Here is a 19,906-nt window from a genome sequence, read left to right on the forward strand (position 1 = left end):
CCACCAAGTTAAGCACCAAAGTAAAGTAATCTGTAACTGTGGAAAACACTTATTCTGTTCCCAAAAGACCACATATGGCTCAGGATGGCTATGAACACAAAATTGTAAATTTAATTAAACTATTATGAGATTTTTTTTTGTTGTGGTTATGACTTGCAATGTACTTAACGTGTGGACCAAGACGATTCTTCTACTTCCAGTGTGGCCCAGAGATGCCAAAAGGCTGGACACCCCTGCTAGGTGGTCAAGGCATACAAATGGTCGGTAGTAAGTTAGACTGATGAAAGCGAGACTGGTATGTCTATGGAATGCTGACGGTTGACTCTGGCTCTGAAGTGTTGCTTAGATTTCTCCACTCTTCTCTTCCACTGCCATCCCTCCTCTAGCCTCATCTGCCATAATCTCTCTTCTCCTTCTTCAAAGGTCCCTCCATACCACACAGCAGTCAGAGGTTGTATTTTTTTAAAACATAAATCAGATTATTTCATTTTCCTGGTTAATACTCTATAATGGATTCTCAATGCACTTAAAATTAAACCTACACTTTTTCATCATTACCTACAAAGTCCTATATTGTCTGGCTCCTGACTCTTTCTTTAACTTAATTTTCTGCCATCTCTCATTAATTAGCTCATTTCTTTCCAGCCAAGCTGGACTTTCTTCGGTTTTCTAGAAATATACTAAACTTATTCCTGCCTCAGTGACTTTGGCCTTGCCCTTTTACCTTCCTGGAATGTTCTTCCTCTGATCTTTATATTACTACTTTTTTTCTTTTTATTCATGTCTCAGTTCATATGCTACCTCCTCAGAGAGGAATTCCCTGGTTATCCTACTTAATATTCTTCTCTTTTCCCTACTCACTATCACATTGTCCTTTTATTTTCTTTATAGCACTTATCACTATCTGAACTTAACTCATTTATTCAATACACTACAATGTGAATTCCCTGAGGATAGAATCTTATCTGATTTGTTCACCATCCTAACTTTGCTGCTAATTGCAGCACTTGACACATGGTAGAAACTGAATATTCACTGACTGAGTAAAGGAATAAATGGTGAAAGAGAGAAAAACAACTGGAATACATTTTTAGATACTATATCCAGCAAGTTAGTGTTCCATGGTTTGGGAAAATAGAGTGCAGGCAGATTCTAGTCTGATGGGTTCATGTCTATTTAGTAAATAAGAAAGTCAAACTGGTGAATATGGAAGTCCAATTTAGAGTGGTCCTTGAAAGTTTCTGGAGACAAGAAATCTTGAGACTTTATTTAGCCTTTGCATTTTGATCAACCATATAATGTGAGGGGACATTATATGGAGTGTGTCAGGAAGACACCTGGGTACATACTAAGTTCAAGTCCAGGTGAACTTGGTTTCCATTATGGGAAATATATCAATTGCAGCCATGGTTTAGGGCCCTGGCTTTCATAATGACATTTATCATATTCATAACTTAGGAAATTGCCCCCATATCTGGAAAGAGTCGTTTTACTGTGCATCCCCAGTGTTTTTGGTGTCATTTCGTGCCAATGACTTATTTGTATATCCTGAGGATATTTAGCTGGATGGTGAGAGTGTGTGGCTTGCACCTCTTCTGGGTGACCAGGGAAGACTTCCTCAGTAGAGGTGGAATCCATTGTTGCAGGTACTGCACAAAGTGGGCACTGCTCATAGATGACCACTGATTGATTGATTGTATCATTTTGTAATTGTTACCTTTTTACTCCATTTCTCCTGCCCGCCAAAAAAAAACAAAAAAACCAAAAAAACAAACAAACCAGTGAACATCAGTTTAGAAAAATAGAAAGAATGCTAGGTTGGGTATCTGAAAACATAGATTCTAAATCTGATTCTACCTCTTACAAGTTGTGAGACTTAGGACACCTAACAAATCATTCTGTGTTTCTTATCCACCAAAAAGAGGAAGATTAGACTCTCTATTCATCTATGGCACTTATAGCTGTGATAGTCTATAATTCCTTGCACCAAAAAACCATCTCAGCATCATTGTAATAGCTTTCTTTTCTAAAAATCGAGGACCAGAGGACTTACATCACTTAATTTACAGGGGACTCAACTGGCTTTCTGTTAAGAGAATTTTACCCAAGGCCTTTTTGTTTATGTTCTCTTTCATAAATCAATGGAAAAACAAAATTTCCTAGTTCACTCATGTGTGCATTTCTTTAAACGGTAAGACAGAGATTTATTTTAAAATTCCAGCTAAGTCTTTCCAATCGCAATTCTTTTAAAAATTCTTATGATACTTCCCAACAAAAGTGAATATAAATCAAGAAAATAGAGAAATATTTTTTACAACATCATAAGGTATTATGAACATATGGAATAAAAGGCTGTCAACTTGATATGGTCATTGAAGGTCCCATTTTCATAGAAATGTTTCCCCATCAGTCTAAGTCCCATCACTAAAGATCTTTTGCTTTTATTTACTATTTTAGAAAAATACAAACTAGGCCTCAAATATAAGCTACTATATGCTTATATTAAATACTAATATTTTAATATTAAATAATACTAAATAATAATTTTATGTAGTCTTCTAAAGATGACAACTTTCACAAAGATGGCAACTTTCATATATATTGTCACATGAAAATTTCACAGTTCCATTAGGGAATTAGAAGAGCCTTTATCTAGATTTATAGATGAGAAAATCAAGACTCTGAGAGATTAAGTGATTTGTTCAGGGTCATCTAGGTGGTAAGTATCAGGGTCAAGATTAGAAGCCAGTCTCCTGATATAAACCTGGTCCTCTATTCAATGTTTCTTGATGGAAAGAGACCACATGAGATGAGGGGTAGGAGTGTGGAGGCAAGGCCTTTGAAGACAGACTAACTGGAATTAAATTTTGATTCTGCTACTTGTTTGCTGTGTGATATGAAGTAATGACTTAAATTTATTTTGTTCCCTGTAAAAAATCAAGAATAAGAATATCATATACATAATATAGAGGCAATAATATACAGGAAACACTTAGTGTTAATAGTGCATAGTAGTAATCTTTTTGTTTTTATTACTCTATGTATTTTTCATTTTACAACTAGGTTGAGAGAAAGGATAGGAATATAGAGATAATTTAAAGGAAGGTACTATTTCTTTTTATGAGCCTTACATTTCAAACTGTAATAATTATTTTCATTTTATTCTATTTCACATTCTTCCTTGAGTCTGCCTATGCTGTTCCCCACCGTGAATGACCTTCCCTCTCTTGACTTTCTGATGAATGCCTACATGTTTTTTTGAGCTCCAACTCCAGACTTACCTTCTCATTAAAACTTTCTCTGATGCCATAGGCTGTTCTTCTGACATTCGAGTAAAACCCAAATTCACTTATAAATATTTACTAAGTGCCTTTTATGTAACTCTGCTAGGGTGACCTGAGAGCACTTTGAAGAATGGGTCTAGTTTTCTTTATTTCTGTTAGTAGTTCCCATGTGTTGGGATTTTATAGACCTTTTAAAAAGTGAGGACTAATACTAAGTTGCCAATTTTTAATTTTCTAAGTAAGGATATAATAAACCACCACACAAAAAATGGCATTAGATACCAAAATATAAAATCTCAGGATTTAAAAAAATTGATAGATTAAGCTTTACGGAAACTTCATGGAGGGAGTCTACATTTTTAGGTAACAGGCATTGGAGGATCTACTGGTGTAAGTATATTTACGTCCTAATTTGATAGTTCTTAGAGATATTTTTTCTCATTCATTTTGCATTCTTAGTGTGGTGCTCACCGTCTAGAGAAAGTATTAAAAAATAAATACTTTTATGAATATTTTATGAATATTTATGAATGAAGTGGGAACGTGTCTCTGAGCGAATACCCCTGAGGTCGATGGCAATGTCTACAGCCCAGAAACCTGTCAGAGAACACAGCCACGGCGGGGAGAGTAGTGGAGAGGTGTGTGTACTGACAGAATTTACTTCACAAGTGTGCTGGGCACCAGTCGTGCAGAGGATTTTTATTGAGTTTCAAGTGAGATTGTCATGCCAGAGAATAAGGGAGGAAGTGGGGCAAGAAGTATGATAATGAAGCATATCATTGTAAGGAGAAATGGACTCTCTTCCCCAGGCATCATTTAAAATATTACATGTGACATCTTAGGTGGATTAAGAATTGGAGTAAATATAGCTCTACTAAATAAATAACTTTCATTTAATATTTATTGTGTTAGGCACCCTCATAAGTGGTTTGCATGCACTGTGTCATTTAATTATTGCAACAAGCTGCTGAGGATTTGTGACTACTCTTCCCTGTACGTTGATGAGGAGACCGAGGCTTGCAGTGGGTGCATGACTTGCCCAGTGTCACACAGTTAGCCAGTGGTGGAAGTAGGTCTCCATCCTGCTACATTGGTCTTTAGAATTTGCCAAGTCTTGGGTCCCTCTCTACCCACACATTTCTATGATGATCAGAGTTTCCTATGAGTTGTCATTCATTTTAAAAATGAGCAGAAAATTAAAATATTTCTTTCTAGCCAAGATTTTAAAGCAGGTTGGGTACCCAGTTTTTTTCTCCTTAAAATTTGTGCAATCACAAACAAGTTCCTTAACATCTCTGAGCTTCAGTTTCTACATCTCTAAAATGGGGGTGAAAGCCCCCCCTTCCTGTGTTTTTGGGAGACTTAAAAAGCTAGTGTATGTCATAAACTAAAGGGGGGGTAATAGTGGGGAGGGGTGTGCAGGGTGGAGGGGAATGAAGGGGGGAATAGAACAACTGTAACAGCATAATCAATAAAAAAATTAAAAAAAAAAAGCTAGTGTATGCAAAATAGCTCACAAAGGGCCTGGATTGTGAATGTTGTTTAATAATGTTAATTCATTAAGGGGCTTAGTAAGATGAAATATTTTAAATTAAAAACATATTAAATATAAGAGATAGGATGAGAACAAATAGATCATTACTCTGGGGAATAAAGGTGCCTATATTTACATAATTCTTGAGATAACCATGATGATTATTATCTTTGCTGCAACCTTAATTTCAATGAAGAACATAGAGATTAAATATTTCATCGTAGGATAAGTTTATATTTGATTTACACCACAGATGCACATTTACAGCATCTCAACATTCCATTGCTTGGCTATAGATGTAACAAGCTACTTCAGCAAACCTGAAATTGCATGATAAATGGAAAATGCTTAATCATTTAAAAATAAATAGCAAAGAAATGAAAAGACCACAGCATGCACTGGTACCAGCAAGGAAACAAATGCAGGAAGTCTCCTCTATTTTTTTAATGGCTGACAAATGGCTTAATTAAATAGTCAGGATAGGAAGTCAAAAGTGTTCATCTCTAGTATTTTTATATATAAACACTTTCAGAAAAAAGTGTACATATCTTATGTAATCTCATTTTGGGAAGAGTATTGTTCACTGAGAAAAGCAAATTGCAGAGCAATGTGTTAAATCTGAACTTATTTTGTAAAAACAATGTTGAGCCCCACCTATGCCTGAGTATGCACTTTATGGGTTTGTGTAGACATGGAGAAGGTATTAATGGTTTATGCCAGAATGTCACATTGGGAACCTCAGGAGCAGCTGTCCTGGAGGGAGTTTGGAGGGCAAGTTTGGTTTCTTGAACATCTTTGCATTATTTCACCAAATGCAATGAGCACAGGTTACTTTGGTATAAAACTATTTAAAGATACAAAAGAGAAAAGTATGCATTTTTAGTTCTCTATCCACCCATTTATTTATTAATTTACTAATTACCCAGTATTTATTGAATCCTTAATAGATATAACTAAAGGTTGGTTTTCTCTGTGGATTGTCAGACTTGACTTTTTCAGATGCATGCTGTCTAAATATGGCTTTACTGCTTGGGATTAGCAAGGTGATTCTGTGGTCTGTTCTAAAATCTTATCCTGTTCCCCCTTGGGGATTAACAGGATTTATTAAATTTCAACCACTTATAGTTAATTTCACTCCTTTCCTTTCTGCCTATAGTGATTGCACTAGAAGGAGGATTGACTAATTTCCCAAATCCATTGAATTGTGGGTGGCCACTGATGGCAAGAAGTGGAATTTTGAGTCGAAAGACAAAAGTTTCAGTCCTGACTCCTCCAGTCACCAGATATGCAATATTGGTATACCACTTCCTTTTTTCGAATCTCAGCACCATCTTCTCTCTTCAGGTAATAATACCTATCTTACAGTATGGCTATAAAGCTCAAGTAGAACCAGATATTGAAAGTCTTAAAAATTGCAAAGTGATGAATAAGTATATATTACTATTTCTCCAGGAAGATTTTGTGATTTTGCTTCCTAAGAGAGGACAATGACACGTGTTTACAAGTATCTGCACATTTCCAGTGGCAGCAAGACTATAATAAGTTTGAATGGTGCTCAGAAGTTTCAATTAGCCCCACAGCAACAGCTGACACACTAGGCAAATGCAATTTCTTCCTGGTAATGGCCACAAACCCAATTAACCAACAAGCATATCTGACCTGGTGTAATCATCTTCAACAAGCATGTGCTTTGGAAGTGGTGAGTACCTTCCTGGAGAGATGGGAGGCAGGGAGGTTTTATATTCTAAAGTGCCATTGTTGCCAGAAAGTAGATGGTTTTCCATTGGTGGAGAATAAGCTACGAAGTGAAAAAAGAAAAGAAAACCTGTTATGTAGGTGAATCAATTTGTCCTATCATAGTTTTGTTAAAAATGAAAAGGCTTTGCTACATGCCAAGGATTTTCTTATCCTCCATGATGGAGGAGTTGCTGTTTGTTTTCATTTATACGTACAAGTACATAGTGACCTTTAGGATTGGAAAGATGAAATAGCAGTTATATCTATAAGCCCAGTTAGTATAATTAGGTGAAGAGAAGAATTGGAGGAGAGATTCAGCACACACATGTTTTTCAGAATGATGATTAATTTTCTATTGGAATAAAAATGTTAGCTTTCTAATTGTGGAGCTCACATTCCTTTTACATAATTAATCTCCAATCACCAAAAGTTGAAGGCTCCTAGAAATAAGTCCTTTTATAGATTTAATCCCTAACTATACTGTACTTACATTCCAGAAAGGCTAAGAACTCTGGCCTTTCTTTTCTTTTCCTCCATCCTAATTCATCTCCCCTTTGAGAGACTAAAATCTCCTCCTGTCTCCTGCCTGCCTCTCTCTCCATTTTAGACATTGAGAATTCCAGCCCTGATCATTATTTTTTTCTAGCTTAAATGCCCCTCGTTGCCATGACAGTATTGAATATTAACTCTCCCTTTCACTACAAAATCGGCCCATTTCAAATTTCCCTTATACTTGTCCTATGGTCCTCAAACATAGCCTTTCTTCTCAACATCTGTACCTTTGTCCCGCTGTATTAATTACAACAATTTCTGCCTCCTATTCTATCTCTGGTAGTGAAATTTCATCCATTCTTCAGGATAAAATTCAAATGCCACCTTCTTTATAAAGATTTTTTGATCTTCTAGAGATATTTTTTACCTCTTTCCTGGCATACACCTCCTTTTATTTTGCCATATGTTGCTGCTATTTATATATCTGAATTAGTCTTCTTTCCAATGAAGGCCATGATTGTATCTCCTTTGTATCGACGTATTACCTTACAAGGTGTTTTGCACATATTAAAGTTCTCAAAACTTATTTCTCGATTGTTTTAGCAAGGTTTGTTTTCTCTTTTCTCTTTCTTTTGCATTGACCTCATATTCCCTTAATGAAGTGGATCACAAAGTCTCAAGGTTGGTTTTTCTAAAGTCATTCAGTTTGAACAACTTGGAAGTTTAAGCTCCTTCATATCGTAAGGTAAGATTGATCTTAGTATATTGCCTGCTTGAAAAAAAAACAGCCATATTTTTTTGCAAGTCCTTTTAGAATCACCATTAAGAAAAGCAATAGCTAATGTAATGGGCAGGTAACAAAATTATTCCACCTCTAAATTTCTCTCAACAGAAACATCTAAATCTAAGAGAGGTTAAATGACTTCTTAAGACCATAGTAGAACTTAATGGTAGATCCTGAAGACATTCTGAGTTCCCAACCTTACAACAGGATCCTCAAAACCTCAGAATGAGAAAACTTACTCATGTCAACAAAACTATTCCTTCAACTCAATCAAAAACTGAATTGCTTCTAAATCCAGTCCTTGAAGATAGTAACTTAGATAAGATTCTTGACCTATTAAGAAGAGGAGAAAATATGGGAAGCACAATGTCTCATAGTTAGTTGTTGCCCTGGCTTGTTGCTCCAAGCCATCTCTACTGACATAGTGATTAGATTTTCTCTGGCTTCCCTACCAATGTACCAAATTTAGGTAAAGGTAAGAGCTAGGATGATGGTGATTAAAGACCATGATTTCACCATTCATATACAAGATCCTCTTCCAGGAAGAAGCAGAGTATTATCCTGGGTCTATTATGCCAGTCTCTCTTTTCCTAATCTGCTACTGTATAGGTTTGAATTAGTAAGAGCAAATATTATGGCATAAAAGCTACTATGCTTTAGGGGCTAAAGAAATAGACCTTAAAAAATGTGTTGCCTATGTGTTATTGTAATCACACTGTCCACAACATACCTTATGAAGCCTTTCTATAGTGGTGGACCTACCAAATAATCAGGGTGTCTCACCGATTATTTGGTGATCAAAACACTAGGTAGAGCCCTGTAAGGCAACCAGGAAGTGAAGCATAGGATCTCTCTGAAATATTCCCACAGGCTTAACGAATGTGAAGGTGTAAGCAGAGGGCTTCACCAAGTTTTGTAGAATCCCAATTTCACCATCCTGGCATGCTATTCAAGGAAGACACAGAGAGTGGTACTTACAGTGAGTAATATCAGGTGGACCATAAGGATCAGTCATATAAATGGTGGTAGGTTTGCCAACTTTTAGATAAACTACATCTGATGTGTTCTTCAGTATTGCTACTGCCTCTTCATGTGTTACTTCTTCTAAACTGTAGTTGTTTACCTGAAAAGTGAAAAAAATCAATGTTAGAGTCAAATCTATGCAGGTGAAGAGAAATACTCAAGCAAGAAGATATATAGAATTATGATCTTATTTAACGATTAAATTGCAGTGATTACAATTCAGTATCTATATCATACTTTGACAGAACTGATGGATTAATAGCATTAGCCAAAATAGATAAGGTACAGTTGTTGCTTGAAAACAAGGTTGCTTCTGCCTTTTTCTGTGATAAAGCAATACATTATAATGCCAAGCAGAATACTTTTTGCAGAAAAAGGAAAGCAATGGTCAAATGTCTCTCTTATTATGCTATAGTTTTTGTGACTACAAAAGTGCTACATATGCATCGAAGTATAAAAAAAGAATAAAAATTATCCATTTGCTCTCTATTTGGGTATATATTTTTAAACAATTCTGACTGTATTACACACATTGTTTTGGAATCCGCTCCTTAAATCCAGAGGAACATTTTTCCGTATTTTGAATGTACTTCAATAACATGACTTCTTTTTATGGAGCACTGTTTTGCATGGCTATGACATAATGATTTAAGTAACCTCTTACTGAAACATGTTTGGTTGGTTTCTAGTTTTTCTACTGTAAGTAATGTTGCAGTAAACCTCTTCTATATTTGTGCACATATTTGGTGATTTCTTCAGGATAAATTATACAAGTAAAATTGCTAGACAAAACTGCATGAATATATATTATAAGGCTGCTGTTACGTATTCCCAAAGTGTTTCTGGAAATACAAACCAGTTTACTCTTATACCATCTATAGGAAAGCCCTTATTTTCCTACAGCTTCACCAAACTTGCTTTTCTCATTTAAAAAATAATTTCCATAAAAATGTCCCATTTAACATGAGTCACTTTTCTAGGGAGAAAGTGCTAATGTGGGGACCTAGGGCTTGCAGGTGAACAAGTTCAAGGTTACCCTATTGCCATGGGCTTTCACAACAACTCCTCTTCCTTTGTAGGACAGGAAAGCCAGGGGCACAAGTGCAATGATTACTTCATGATGTGGCATTGCAGGGGATCTTGGCAGCATTTCTTGTAAATGGTTTTAAAATATTCAGTAAGTATTTAAGTATCTAGGTTGTTATTATTTGGCTACTATTTTATATGAAATTATTCTTTAGCTTCTGTTGAAATAATGTAGAATTAAAATAAATGTGCTAATAGCAGATCCCTATATAGTCTCTGTACTACTTAATTAGCACATCAGTCACAAAATACCTTTCAGTGTTGCCTTTATTTTTTGGCCTCATGTTGTTATATAATTTCCGTGTGCCAGTTACTTCTTGGTGGTGCAGCCCACGTTAGGGAGCCTGGAACTGGAGGGAACAGAATCTGACTGATGAGTATGAATGCTGACTGTGAACTCTCTGGCAAGCTGTAAGCCTCTCTATTTATTTCTATAGATTTTTTTTCTAGATAAGAAACATTCTCTTAAACTCTTTTGTTTTTCCAGTGTCTAGCACTTGTTCATCCATTGATCAAGTACTTATTGAATACCTATTATGTGTCAGTCACTGTTCCACGTGTTAGCGATAGAGCAAAAAACACTAAGAATGAAAATTATAGTAGACACTTATATAGCTTATATTACACGTCAGACACTATTCTAAATTAATTCACATATATTAACACAATCAAATCTCACAAATATCTATGAGGCAGCTATTATAATTATCTTCATTTTACAGAGGAGGAAAGCATGTCTCTAAGAGGTTAAGCAACCTGCCCAAAGTCATTGATCTAATAAGTGGTAAAGGCAGATTTAAAAGCCAGTCAGTTTGGCTCCAGAGGCCATGCTTTAATTAATCATTGGTATTGCTTCTTCCATACAGACAAGGTCCTGGGTTCTCTGAAACTCACATTCTAATACATTTTAGGAACACAGTTGTTCATAGAATGAATGGATAGAACAAACCTATGTAGAAAATGAGAACCTAGAGGGACCACAGGCATGGGAAACACAGTTCATCATAGCAGCTGCTATGTAATAGAGAAATAAGAAAAATAACAGCAATGATAATAAGGGCTAATATTTATTTAACACCTACATGCCATATGTTTTTGGTGTACTATGTATATATTTTGACATAAATCATATAACTGATCATTATTATAGTTTCATGAGGCAAGCATTAATAATTAGGCCCATTTTATAGATGAGAAAAACTGATGTTTAAAGAGGTCAGCTTGTAACAAAGAGGTCACACGGTCTTCAGATGGCAAAGCCATCAGTCAGATTATGGTCCTGCTGAAAAAATGAAAATGAGACTGCCCTTGAATGTTGGTTCATTGAAACCCAGGGCTTACATCATCTATTCTTTCTCCCTTGAATAGAACAGAATCTCCTTCCAAGTTTACATATAGAAGTAACAAGTTCTTAAGTGTTATATAAGCCTGAGTAATCATTACACTTCTTGCTTAATCCAGTGGTGACTATATTGCATCATCCAAATACACTGACAAAGTTAAAAGATAAAGAAATGAAATGGAACGTAGATTGATAGCTGTCTCTTTAAAACCTTCTTATATATTTGATCACTTATTTTAGGATAATACTATTTATACCTCAATAATAACTATTTATAAATCATGCCCATATACAATAGTTTAAAATGTGTACTGAAGTGGGTGTTTTCTCTCAGAAAAAATTATTACGGGAGGTGGTTCTGGATATTGTGACAACGGTCCCAGAAACGCCTGTACTGATAACACAGAATGGAATAGGAATTTGTTAGTATAACAAAGGGGATGGCAAATCAAGGGGTAAATATCCCAAAGGCTAGAAACCAGCTGGATTAGATTAAAAGTGGCACAGGAGCTCTGTTTTTGACAAGGGCTCATTGTGTCTCTCCCCAGGGTACAGAAAGAGCACAGCTCATTAGATTATCAGTGAAAAAGAGATGTGGGCAGTGCTTAGGAAATGCACTCTTGTCATTTTTAAGTTGGGCAGTGAAACAATCTAGAAAATGTTGCCTTCAAGCATGTTTTGTGAGAATGACTTTGCTAATGAACCACAAGGAAAATCTTTAGACCAGAAAGCAGAAATGGAGGACAGGGTGGAAATGAGGAGTGGGGAAAGAGTAAATATTGGGGGGGAAATAACAGTAGTTTAAAATAGTAATAGGTCAGTCTGTTTCTATTTGTGACAAGGAAGTGATAGAAAATTTACACATATTTTAGTCACAGAATGAGTGGTCATGATACTGTCAACAAGCTGTCATCTTTAAGGGTAAATGCTTTTCAGTCAGGCAGACCAGGATCCGAGCCCTGGGCCTGGCACTTTCCAGCTGTGTGACCTTGGGAAACCTATTTCCCCTCTTAGCCTCAGTTTTGACATTTGTAAAATAGGTATGATAATAATCACTGCCTCAAACGGTTATGGACTTAAATGTATTGGCCTCTGTGGAGTGACAGGCACACTGAAGTACTTATTAATGGTAGCTCTTATTAGTATTACTATTGTCATCATCTATCTCTTCCCAGGAAATAGAAATCCTTGGGAAAATTTTTTGCTGAGCATTTTCCTGTAAACATCTGTGAACTGATGAGTTTAATTAGGGTACTGTTGATGAGGCTTCTGTATTTTTTTTTTAAATTCAGAATAGTACAGGATCTGAACCAAAAAGTGCTCTTTTGTGCTGAAGTCTTCAAATTTTTTTCACAAAAGTGGGTTTATTTGGGTTAATTACGTGTGTGCTTTATCCTATGAACTCTCAAGATAAAGGGCCTACAGCTGCAGCTGATTGTGCGAAGAGAGAAGGGACATTATACTGATTGGCTGGGTGCTCTTGTCATTGTTTTTCATTGTCTTTTTTCTTTTTTCCTTTGCACCCAGTATCTGCCTATAATGGTGAACACTGAGCAACTGGCCTGGTTTCAGAAAAAAAAATCATGTGCATTTGAATGAAGTATTTCCATGAAGTGTGTGTGTGCCACGCAGGGGTGGGAGGAATATGTGCGGCCTGGCCGTGTGTCTATCAGGACCTATGCAATAGGACATGGACTGAGGCCAAGAAGGGAAGATTGGAGGTGAAATGACTCATTCTTTTTAATAGAAGAGGGAGCACTGAGTCTAAGGATGAGGTGGAAAAAAGAGGGCACACCAGCTGAAGGAAGAGGTGCCAGGGGACTTGCAAGAAGGGAACATGGCAAGTGTGGTGAGAATTCAAATGAGTGTCAGCAAATATATGTGTGACAACACAAAGATGGGAGGAGTGGTGGCATAGAGAGTGCTGGTAAGGAGGAAGTGAGCAACGAACTGTTGGCAAGATCCTGACCTGCCCATATTCATTCAGGAATACCCGTGTGGTGGGACACACTGGGAGGTGATTAGGGACATGGAAGTTGCCTGAGACCTACTATGAGGGAATGTGAGACTCTAGAAACACTAAAAAACGATACATTCCAAATTTAACTTTTTAAAAAGGAGACAGAATTGTTGACCACTAGATTGTAAGATTAATTAGAAAGGGGGCCAATCTAAGGTAGCAATGTCAATGATCTGAAAAAACATATGGATAAATCAAAGACTAAAATCTCTGCAGTACCTTGAAATTCTTTCTCATAATAAAATTGATTTAAAAATAATAACTATAAATAGGAAATGCTAGTAATGGTTACCTTTGAATAATAAATTTTTTCTTATTTTTCTTTTCATCACTGAGCATGTATTAGTTATTGCTAATATCAAAATAACTCTATTTTTTAAAGTGAACAAGAATGAAAAGTTTAAATAGGAAAGAACATAAAATGCAGTGGCTTCATTATGAAATGCACAGCAAAATCTCATGAGTGATGGCAACTAGAATGGGAAAGAAGGAAGGTGACTTTCATGTCCTGTGAATGGACTTGAATGTATCTCAAATAATTAGCCATATTTTAACTTTAGATGTTTCTAGAAATAAAGTTGGTATAATGAGAGTTATTTTGAATGTACAATCAGATCTGGTTTTAATTCCTAGAATTTTGGTCAGTTCATATATTTACTGAGCATTAACTTTCTTGTAGGTAAAAATGTATATAATACTGATTTATTTGTGTTTACAAGAGAGGAATGATGCCATGAATTTGAAAAAAACACTGTATATTATTAAGCAGTATGTAAACAGTAATCAGACATCACAGTCAGACATAATAATGCTTCTGCTGATCCTGCTACTGGAAATAGTTTCTTCCTGTTCAGATTTCTTTCTGTGAAAATGGAAATCTCCTTCTATAGCACTTCATCTGTCATGCCTCTTCCTACCTCAGAGACTGACCTTCTCAAAGGCAATGATCAAATCATTTTCATCTTTGCAAACCCCTAGCTGGCACACTGTGAATATTAAACAATAAATGTTGAAATAATAGGCTAAATAAGTTATAAATAACAATGTTGCAAAACAAAGGAAACGTGATCAAAATTCCCTATTTTATAGGGAGAATGACACAGTTGTGTTGAGTCAGAGAAGAAAGGATAGAGAATGAAGGTCATTCAACCAACAACACACAGTGATTGGACAGTCACTCAGTGTCAGGCACAGGATATAAGGATGAAAGGCTGGTGCAGAATGTGAGCTCCAGGTCATACCAGCTTATAAGGAACAAAATGAAAGCTCCAATGGTATAAATTTCTTTCTCCTACACTGAGTATTGATTCACTTCTTAATCATATTTCACAGAGACAGAGAAAGAGAGGTAGTGACGGTGACGTGTTGATGGACTCCAGCTTCCTCTACAGCAGTGGTCAGTACACCATGAATCCCCGGGAACTCACTGGGTATAGAAAGAAATATTTGAACTCCTATTAATATTTATCATATTGATCTTCATATTTCAAATTTTATATGTTTTAAAATGTGTATAATATATTAGCATAGTCATAGAAGTATGTAATTTAAACTAGAGAAATGTACATGTATCATAGGCAACCTTTTGTGTTCTACAGAGGGGGGTATGTTATTCAAATAATTCTAAAGCCACCACTCTGTAGTAGGCATCAATACAAAACTATGAGCAAGTTCTATAAATGGGGCCATTAAACTGTATATAAGCAAGAATACAACAACAATATAGTAGAATGTTTTAAACCTTATGTAAAATGTCACTTCAATGGCATTGCATTGTAATTTTATTACATTGGAGAGAAATGAGAAGACAGTCCAAGAAATAATTATCCAATTTTTTTTCCTGGTGTTTCAGAAGTGACTCTAAGTGCAGGGACACATTTTAAGGGTGAACTACTTGCACATGCCTGTCAGCGCATTGCTGGAAATTGCTAAAGGATGCTGTACCAGCTTGCTGGAATGAGCATTACCCCCGAAGTCACCCTCGGGACAGTGCAGCAGCAGCAGAGCAGGCTTGGATGTGATTAGGTAAAACGTCCGCCTGTGGTTCTTAACGTGGTTGCAAATTAGAATCATTTGAAAAGCTTAAGAAACAATTTTAAAAAGGAAGTGTGGCTCCTACCCCAGAGATTCTGATTTGATTATTCAGGGCTGACTGATATCTGGGAATCCACTGAGTTCAAAAACTTATCACAATATTAAAATGTGTAACCAGTATTGAAAACCACAGAGATCAGGTAAACTGGTGAAACAGATGTGGTTTTAGGACATGGATATCTAGGTCTGAATCTGATTTCATGATTTAGTATTTAAGTTATATTTGAAAGTCTTCTGCCTTTGCCCAGTCCCAACTTTCTTTTCAGGAAAAGAACAATAGTAATGACAGTCCTATCCATCTCCCAGTATTAGAGTGAAGACTGTGTGGGATGCGGGAGGGGAAAAAGCTTTTAAAGATGGAAGCAGTGTGTTGGTGGTAGGAGAGGTAGAGCCACGTGCAGAGAGAGGACAACTTTTGGTTCTTATCTAAGGTTGGTCTAATCAATAGTGCCAGGCAGGTACTGGAAACATCATGGGAAGTGCTGTGTCAAGTATTCAGTTATCTAAGGACTAAGCTGTGCACCTGAAAGTAACACAAAATAATATTGAAAGTATGCTGTAATTTAAAAAAAATTAAAATAAAATAAAGAGTAAAATTCCAAAAGAAGAAAAGAGTTCCATAATAAATACAAAAAGAGTTCCAAATACATTTGAAATTACAGTTAAAGTTAAATTAGTTTCCTTACTGGGGGATTTCACAGACCTTTTAATGTACAAAAATTCATTGACAATCTACAAAAAATGTGAGATACAGATTGCAGAATTTTCCAAATGTATTTGACCACAGATCCTTTCCATGTGACACAGTAAGTAATGAGGCTAGTATTTTAAAATACTCCTGAGAAGCAGTAATTTAATGCAATGCTGCGATGGCCAAGAGGCCAAAAACAGAAGACCAAAGACATCTATGACTTGCCCAAGGTCAAGTAGTAGAGTTAGTACTAGCTGCCTGGCACTTGCATCATTTATCCTGTCTCTGAGGCCATTGTCTTTCCATTTCACTTCCATGCCTGGGTTACTTTTTCCTGTCTACTGCTTTCCTTTAAGAAAAATTAAAAAAAAACAACCATAGAGACTTATTCTTTGCACAAGATGTACAACTTATTTCACTGGCTGTGTTTTTTTTCCCAAATGTCAAGCAGAGGTTATAGAAAAAAGAGACTAAGATCATAAAGTTTAAATCACAATGTGACAAGGGACTTTGACAATTTACATTTCAGGTTATCCTTATAGAGGAGACCATCTGATAACCCTGGATTCAAAATTTCTCATATTTTGTAGAAAAAGATGAAGAAAATCATGTTTCTATAACATATGTGGCTCTTTGTATCTCCTTGGAAGGGCTTCATAAAAACGATTGAATAAAATATATGGACGAATTTGAAAATTATTAATAGTTAACTTCTGATCATCTGTTCCATAAAGTTTGGGGCCAGCAGGTAATCTATTCAGTCTGATATTACAATGTGAAGCTACTGGTACAATCCACAAAAACCAGATGTCATTATCATTCAACAGAATAAGCAAAACAAAATTGTAGTGAATGAGAAGTGCCAAGCAGCAGGGAAGAGTTTTCAAGTTATTATATCATTAAAGAGAGCATCTGGGTGACCTCTGAAACAACAAAGAGGTATAACATTAAAGTCACCTTATTTGAAACACTAAGAGGCTTACTGCATAAGTGACAGGAAGGATAATTTTTTCTTATCATCAAATAAATGTAAAGGTCAGATGGGGGGATAACATTGTAAGAAATAAAGAAGAAGTTTTGTTGAATGGGTAATGTACTTAAAATAAATAGATGTGTGGTAAAATTTACTGCAAGAGTAAGAGAAAATGTATAAAATAGCTTAAAAGACAGAAATGGAGAAGTGGGAAGATATAGTTTTTCAAACAAATGTGGGAGAGAAATTAACATTCACTTTTCCAAGGGACAGAGCAATGAATGAAGAAAGAAATGTATAGGTAAATATATTTTGATATAATTTTAAGGAAAAACTGCTAATGATGGTTATTATCTAATGAATAGCTGATAGAAGGCTTTAAGTTCTCCATCCTTAGAGTGTTCTGGTAGAGGGAACAGACTCCTTCCTACTTTTCTGTGGGATTCTGATGTACCAAACAGGGTTGAAAGAAGAGAATATCTAAGAGAGAAGCTTTTCAATCCTGAGATGTAAGAAGTACTTAGAGGAAAAAGTACCTAATATATATGGTATAATTCAGCTATTTTAGCTGAGAAACTAGAAGTGTTATTACTGAGATTCTAAAAAAATATAAGGTCTGTGCTTTCACTGAAGGGTAGATATTGAGACACTTTCTAAAGTGCGGTGATCCAGCCACAAACATCTAAAGAAAGTAATGGAGTTTCATTTTAGATCAGTTTGCTTACAGAACTATGAATGAATAATATAGAAGAAATTTTTCCTAAGAAGTGGTGTGAAGTGCTTTAGAAAGAAGAATAGCTTTTCAGAGAAAACAATAGAGTGTTCAGGTGGTAAATCACAGAATCTGAATTATTCATACTTCCTTCGGGGGAGGAGAATAGATGAGGAAGCTAAAAAAGACATGAACATAGGGTAGTAAAGGGAAGAGGAGGTGGGAAGGAACAATAGAGGGAGAGCATTAATAAATATTTTTGTCTAAAACGAGATAATTGGTTTCTTGGGTGCCTTCCATAATTTTTTTATTCTCTCCCTCACAGTCATTTTTCTTTCAGAATATTATAAAATGAATAATTTTCTTTCATTTCCAAATTCAGCTTGACAGTTGCCTTGGAAGCAATAATTATGTTTTCCTTACATAAGAGAAGGTTATTGTTGAAAGTTCAATTTTTTTAAAGCTATTCTTTATTTTAACACTCAAAACAGTTAAGGATTATGTCACAGCTATTTTTGAAATCATTGTATCTACAATAAATATCAAGAAATGGTAACAAAATAATAGCATAATGCCTGGAAAATCCTTTGAAGAATTATTTAGATTTTGAGTTTGTTTTAAGGATTTGAAAAAAAGCTAGAAATTTAAACAGAACCCTGAGAAATCAGCATACAATATCCAGAGTGACGTTATAATGGGAGCAGCTGAAGAAATACCAGAAGAGTTGTTTACAAACTCTTAGAACAATGACTCATGGGTCCCATCACTAAATATTTATGGCAGTCATTCTTTAGAATGAAACTGTCCTCTTCATTTCAATTTATCACTGTGTAGAAGACAGGTATCTCAGTTTATTTCATTCCTAAGAAAACAAAGTTTATATCCTTAAAGTGAATTTTTAGGTCTTATACCCTTAAAACACTTTTCTGGTTCAAAAGACACCACTTCCTAAGAACAAACTTTTACATGAAAGGCAAAAACAAAGAAAACAAAAAATTCAGAATGTCTTAAGAATAAAACCGGTAGTTCTACCATGCAGAATAGTTCTTATAGCTAACAATACTGTATTACATACTTAAGATTTGCTGAGGTTAGATCTTTGGTTAAGAGTTCTTAGCACATATACACACTAATAATAACAACAATAATAATGGTAATAATAATTATAGGGATGGGAGAAGACTTTGGGAGATAATGAATACATTTATGGCCTTAATGGTGGTGGTTGTTTCATGGGTATATACTTATCCCTACACTCATGAAGTTATATTGATTAAACGTGCAGTTTTTTACATGTCAATTATACCCCAATAAAGTAGTTTAAAAAAGAAAATAAAATGATAGTAATTTCAGGTGGTAAGAAAGCCAAAAACTCTTTGTTGCCAGTTTGATTAAAGTCATTAATGCTTTATTTTTTGCCCATGCAATTTGACCATACATTTTCTCCTACCAGAGTTTCTTTTTGAATGCTGTCGATTGCCTGGGAAATTGTATATGCTCAATATATTACTTGTTAAATAAAGAAATTAATGAATGACTGAATGATAACTAGAGGAAGGAACAAATTGACTGACAAATTCTAGGAAACAAATGCAAAGACCATTCTTAGTGGTTACAAGCACAGATGCAAGTCAGATTGCCTGGATTTGAAACTCAGCTCTGACTATCATTAACTATCTGAGGGCCATGACAAGTTAGTTAATCTCTCTATACCTCAGTTTCCTTTTGCTTATATAAAATAAGCCATTGTGAGAATTATATGTTACATTATAGAAAAGCTCTTTTAAAAGTGCACAGGATATACTTAAAGCCAAATAAATATTAAAATATTATAAATATCTCATTTAAATAATTCAATACAAAGGTCATTGACAACTAGGAAATTAGAGTGAGATTATAAGACAAACTGTCTAGACCAGGGTAGTGGGCACGATGAACTTTGAGGTTCAACCTATAAAACTAGTATGTGTTCTAGAAATTATTATTCTGCTGAGACTGTATAGGTTGATCCTTCCCAAATACCTCTCATGAAAATGTTGGAGATAATGGCTCCTTGCAGACATACAATAGAGCCTCTACATCAGGGGTGTCAAATTCATTTTCACCGGGGGGCACGTCAGCCTTGCAGTTGCCT

The 19,906-nt window shown here is 35.5% G+C and overlaps 1 protein-coding gene across 13 annotated transcripts in view; it reads right to left on the reverse strand.

The window, feature by feature from the left end:
• DLG2 (discs large MAGUK scaffold protein 2) overlaps window positions 1–19,906 on the reverse strand; it is a 1,926,133-nt gene that overhangs the window by 474,963 nt on the left and 1,431,264 nt on the right. For all 13 annotated transcript variants that reach the window (XM_053670841.1, XM_053670838.1, XM_053670836.1 and 10 more), the window contains 2 exons: window positions 8,810–8,954; window positions 6,478–6,616 (listed from right to left, as the gene is read on the reverse strand). In XM_053670841.1, coding sequence (XP_053526816.1) covers window positions 6,478–6,616; window positions 8,810–8,954 — 284 coding nt within the window. The remainder of the gene's footprint in view (window positions 1–6,477; window positions 6,617–8,809; window positions 8,955–19,906) is intronic.

This window comes from Artibeus jamaicensis, unplaced genomic scaffold (genome assembly GCF_021234435.1).
Source record: "Artibeus jamaicensis isolate MK-2021 breed Jamaican fruit bat unplaced genomic scaffold, CSHL_Jam_final contig_64, whole genome shotgun sequence".
NCBI lineage: Eukaryota > Metazoa > Chordata > Mammalia > Chiroptera > Phyllostomidae > Artibeus > Artibeus jamaicensis.